This window comes from Camelina sativa, unplaced genomic scaffold (genome assembly GCF_000633955.1).
Source record: "Camelina sativa cultivar DH55 unplaced genomic scaffold, Cs unpScaffold01286, whole genome shotgun sequence".
Classification (NCBI taxonomy): domain Eukaryota; kingdom Viridiplantae; phylum Streptophyta; class Magnoliopsida; order Brassicales; family Brassicaceae; genus Camelina; species Camelina sativa.
In genome coordinates this window covers 692-5,837 of record NW_010922406.1, presented here as the reverse complement: position 1 = coordinate 5,837, position 5,146 = coordinate 692, and the positions used below count along the sequence as shown (strand labels likewise).

The 5,146-nt window shown below is 33.4% G+C and overlaps 2 protein-coding genes across 3 annotated transcripts; both read left to right on the top strand.

Annotated features, from left to right (window-relative positions):
* Nucleotides 1–6: 6 nt before the first annotated feature.
* Nucleotides 7–2,075, top strand: LOC104774074 (type IV inositol polyphosphate 5-phosphatase 9-like; the record flags this gene model as incomplete). The annotated part of the gene is made up of 5 exons (XM_010498738.1): nucleotides 7–234; nucleotides 694–878; nucleotides 1,196–1,304; nucleotides 1,419–1,570; nucleotides 1,694–2,075. Coding segments are annotated over 5 exons (891 nt in total), but the record flags the coding sequence as incomplete, so codon positions are not given.
* A 939-nt stretch (nucleotides 2,076–3,014) lies between these two features.
* On the top strand, nucleotides 3,015–4,844 carry LOC104774073 (cyclin-J18-like). Of its 2 annotated transcripts, none has more exons than XM_010498737.2 (8): nucleotides 3,015–3,152; nucleotides 3,265–3,341; nucleotides 3,664–3,763; nucleotides 3,858–3,956; nucleotides 4,035–4,052; nucleotides 4,150–4,220; nucleotides 4,355–4,481; nucleotides 4,564–4,844. In XM_010498737.2, exons 1-8 carry the CDS (start codon nucleotides 3,090–3,092, stop codon nucleotides 4,708–4,710), a joined length of 702 nt encoding a protein of 233 aa, XP_010497039.1. In that variant the 5' UTR covers nucleotides 3,015–3,089; the 3' UTR covers nucleotides 4,711–4,844. The 2 variants fall into 2 exon arrangements, with proteins under 2 accessions (XP_010497039.1, XP_019098365.1); XM_019242820.1 differs by having other exon boundaries at nucleotides 4,147–4,220.
* The last annotated feature ends 302 nt before the right edge of the window (nucleotides 4,845–5,146 follow it).

Genomic DNA, 5,146 nt, shown 5'->3' with positions numbered 1-5,146 from the left:
AACTCTTTGATAAGAGAGACTTTAAACAAGGGAGTAGCAGAACCTCATCGAGACAAGGACGTGTCGGAATCAAAGGGCACTAATAGTATTTCACAAGATTTCAGATGTATCATAAGTAAACAGATGGTCGGAATCTTGATCACCGTTTGGGTCCGAGGTGATCTCTGGCCATATATCCGGCATCCTAGCGTTTCATGCGTTGGATGCGGCATCATGGGTTGCTTAGGAAACAAGGTAACTGATTTTTAGAATTAAGTATTTTTTAACTTTTTTTTTTTTTTTCAGTTCAAAAGAAAATCTCACTGTTATAGATGTCGACTGAGTTAGGTGTTGACTGTTAATAGAAAATAATTACGTGCGTTCGCATTTGTATTCACAAATGATTATTATAATTTGTGGTTGAAATTTGAACTTATAGTTATATATATGTATATGAATTAGTGAATATAATGCCAGTATGTCGGCCATTTATATATAAACACATAGTAATAGTTTGGTAGTATTTTCACCGAATATCAAAACATAGTTAAGTTTATTTAAACTTAAATTTAGCTAGCATGTGTGAGTTTGATTTTTGTGCCTAATATTGAAGCGCCAACACAAACAAAATTTGCATTTCATATAAATAAATAATTATATTGTTCTCTTTGTCTTTGGTTATCATACTTACACCACTGATTATTTTATCATTAGGGATCGGTATCGGTTAGGTTTCAGTTGCACGAAACGACCTTCTGTTTTGTTTGCTGCCATCTAGCTTCCGGTGGCCGGGACCGAGATGAAAGGCAGAGAAACTCCGATGTTAATGAGATCTTAGCGAGATCGAGTTTTCCTCGAGGCTCGTCTTTAGATTTACCTAAAAAGATTCTTGATCACGAGTAAGCTTTATATCTTAATATAACGCTAATATCTTGAAATGAATTCAATAACACTTGGTTCATATACTTCGTGAATTTTTTTTATAAGAAAGCCAACTTGTTAGTAATTAACTATATAAGGTCAGACCAAAATTAAAATAGTTTAAGCAAGTTGACCGGTTAAATATAATAAGACATGAGATTGTGAAAGGAAAAAGGCTAGTTTGCTTAGTATGTACTCCTTGTTTAAGAAATTACCCAACTTGTGATATTTCTTATCTATATAATTATTAATTAAAGTTATTTTTGTCTTCTCTTTATTGGATCAATTTATACAGTCGAGTAATTTTTCTGGGAGACTTGAATTATAGAATTTCACTACCCGAGGAGAAGACAAGATTATTGGTGAAAAGCCAAGAATGGAACATCTTACTAGAAAATGATCAGGTGATTGTTTATATAGAAATGAACATCTTACTAGTATAATTCAATATTTTTTACATGTGTTAAAGGTTGTAAACTCGCCATTTTCTTATATGGTTTTATTTATATAAAATTAAGCTAAGCATGGAGATCTTGAACGGCCAGATTTTCAGAGGATGGCAAGAAGGAATTGTCATGTTTGCTCCAACTTATAAATATATTCCAAATTCGGATTTATATTATGGATGCATTACATACCAAAAAGACGAGAAGAAACGAGCTCCTGCATGGTAAGTAAAGTAACGTAAAGTATGTGTATACGGTATACAGTATACATCAATATACATGCTCCTTATCATAATATTGGTTAATTACTATATATCTTAGTTTGATCACATGCATATAAATGATAGGTGTGATCGTATAATATGGTACGGAAGTGGACTGAAGCAACATGAATATGCAAGAGGAGAAACGAAGATATCTGATCACAGACCTGTCAAAGCAATATTCACCGCAGAAGTTACTGTTATACGGCGTGGTAAAAAGATTCGTAATTTATTTTTCTCGGACAGATTTGAAGAAACAATTGACGTAGATGCTAAAGACTTCTCGTGGATATCTACGTAGTTTTATTAACCGGGGGGTGAGTGTTCATGTATATAATACACCCAACTATAGTTATAAGCTTATTCATATAATAGAGTCTTTGTTTTATACAATTTTGTTCTAAGCATCTTGTAATAAAAGAATCTATAATAGAGGTTTTGTGAAATATTGATTAAATATGCAATCTTGGCGACAAGTGACAGTTGTGTGGTAAAATCTTATTCAAGAATTACAAAGTACATCGAGTTATATCATTTATGCAGTTCAACAACTCTCTATGGTCCGGGATCACATATATTTGTTACTTAAAAAAGGTTAAAATTCTCAACCACAACTTTTAAAAAGAACTACTAATTAATGAAAAGTATAGTAACACCCAATCTTTGATCCTGAACACGTACTAAAACGAATTATCAACCACCAGAATATTACTGGAACATCCATTTGGCTATAAATTACACATTTTAAAAGTTATTTGGAGGTGACATCCCATGCAGTAACATACACATATATATATATATATGTGACTAACACTTTAACAACAACAAACAACATTAACAAATTTTATAAATAGAAAACGAACAAGCCATATGGTTGGTTAATTTAGCAATTGGCATTATATTATGTGGACAGGAGGCTTGGAGCATGAACAATTGGGTATTTTATATAATAATATGAGACTAATATATAAAAGAATCATATTTTATTTTATCTTGTTTTCACAAAACAAAGAGATATGGTTTTTGTTAATTATAATGGGCAAGTGGTTTTAGTAAATGCATATATGAGTTGTTGTCGTTTGTCTGCCAAAATTTTAGTTGTTGGAAATAGGATAATATCAGATTTGAACATTGAGTGAATATTGAATGATTTTTTTTTTTTAGTGTATAATTGGGAAAAATACAAAATGCAAAAATATCTCGTTACCAATAAACAAATGAATCGTTATTGTAAGAAAATGGGAAAATAAAATTAAAATACATTCACTATTTTGTTTTCGCTACTCATCATCCATAATATATACTTGTGATAAGGAAATTAAAATTAGGCCTATTTAATTATGAGCCCAGGCCCATTTTAGAATCTTCTCGATATAGACTGATAAAAGAAAAAAAGAAAAAAAAATCGGCCTTGAGAGTTTCAGCGCCATTGAAACGTTCAAAATTTTCACGGTGGAGAAGAGAGTCAAGAGAGAGAGAGATGAGTACAGAGATCGTTCATCTACGACGGAGATTGGTCGAGTTCCTGATTCAGTCTTCTACTGTAAGTTTAATCTTCTTCTTCTTCTTATCAATCGCTACCTGTTTAGGGTTTTATTCACTTCTGATTTTGAATTTTTTTGTTTGTTTTTTGGATCTGATTTTGGCGATGAAAGCAACTCGAACTTCCTCCGATCGTTAAATACTCAGCGCTATCTCTCTTCTTCGATCGATTTCGTCCTTCTGTAGTCAGGTATTGCGATTTTTCACTCCTCCGATGATTCCTGATTTGAGAATTTTTAGTGATTTCGATTGTGTTTAGGGTTTTAATTGTGGAATTCAGTTATCAAAATCGGTGAAATTGCTCGTTTCCTTTGCTTCTGATTGGATTAATTTCGAATCGGATACTTTAGATTTGGAGTATTTTGACTGCCTTATTGATACTCATTTCACTAGTTGGTTTATGTGCTTTTGGTTGGATCAGTTCTTGTTTGATGGATTTTGGATTTTGGTGAAAAATTTAGGCATTATGTCATGTTTTGTGATTCTTCTATCTGGATACTTGGGTTTATTAGGTTCTTACAGAGAAAGAAAGCTGAGCATTGGCTATTGCAACCTCTGACTGAAAGCAATCTGCAGCTGTTTGTGTTAGTCTCCATTTGGATCTCATGCAAAGTGGGTTTTTACTTCCTTAATTGTGATATAGTCTTTTTTGTGTGTTTCTTCTCTTCTATTGTGTACCTAGAATTGAACTGTTTTGCTTCTGTAGATGCATTGTGCCCGGGGTTTATCGGTTCATAGTCTGAAATCCTTTGGGGATAAAGTGATTACAGAGCAACTCTTTATGGTTCGGGATTTCTTGGATGCGGTAAGCTGCTCTTCAAACTGTGAATGACATTTGTTAGATGCTTTGGTTTTCGTATTGAGTTATGAGTTTCTTTTGCAGGAACTAGTTTTTCTGAGGGTAACCATTCTACACTTGGGGGATATGTTGTTTACGCTATAGAAAGCGAGCTTATTCGAACTTATTATCTGTCTTTCTCATTGTACATGAGAAGCAGGTTTTGAAATTTGACATTGGCACTCTTAATATAGCTTATACACTGCTTGAAGACCTTTTCATTCAGTTCAAGTAAGTTGTTTTATCCTTATCAAAGTATATAAACCCTTAAAGCTCCTGCTTAAAACTAACATAAAGTGAACGATATCGTCTTACTCCATGTTTTTATTATTATCTAACTCCTAAACCATACTTTCTTCTAATAGAGAAGTTGCAAAGGTTGGGGAACTTTTGAACTTTGAAGCATGTATGGACATGATGGATCTTCTTTACGAGACAGAGGAGACATCCCTTCTTTATCAATCTTCAACATCTTTAGCTACTTCCATTTTGGTAATGTAATTGCTCTCCATTAAGCCTCTGTTTGAATAGACCTCAAAAACCAAATTAACTCATGTTGTTCTCTTGACAATAGGTGTCTTCTTACATAATCACAGTGCCAAAACAACAGTATGACTTCCCTATCCTCCCTTGGGGTAAGCATTCATACTCCTGCTCTTTCCATCAAAAGTTTTTTAGATTAACAATTACCAAAGATAGATTTAGATTAATCAAGTCATAGGATACTGAATTAGTTAGAAACAGGACATATAACATAATAAGGCCCAATGTGCTCCTTTTTGACTATGCATTTCAACATCACACAAAAGAGTACCTCGTTCACACTTCAAGGTCTTCTTCATATTGCCCCTTAGACCTGGACATTGTATGTTCCTCACCTAATACTTTTTATTATGATAGTAAGCCATCAAGCTTGACTTATATAAGTTATTCAGTTCTGACCACCGGCCATATACGGTTTACGGACCAATCAAATCTTTTGTGGTCCACACTATTTTGCTTAACCTAACATATCTCCGGTCCGGGCCACTCAAATATTGTACCGGACCGTATAGATATAGGAGACAGTAATAGTAGAAGTCACTAGTCAAACGTCAGCATTTCCTTTTTTTTTTCTATTGAAAAACTATACCTCATTTTCATGGAATTTATAGCTG

Coding starts and splice junctions, on each gene's coding strand:
- LOC104774073 (XM_019242820.1), top strand. CDS start 3,090: ATGAGTACAGAGATCGTTCATCTACGACGGAGATTGGTCGAGTTCCTG. Junction 3,153..3,264: donor TCCTGATTCAGTCTTCTACT/GTAAGTTTAATC, acceptor TGGCGATGAAAG/CAACTCGAACTTCCTCCGAT. Junction 3,764..3,857: donor CCATTTGGATCTCATGCAAA/GTGGGTTTTTAC, acceptor TTGCTTCTGTAG/ATGCATTGTGCCCGGGGTTT.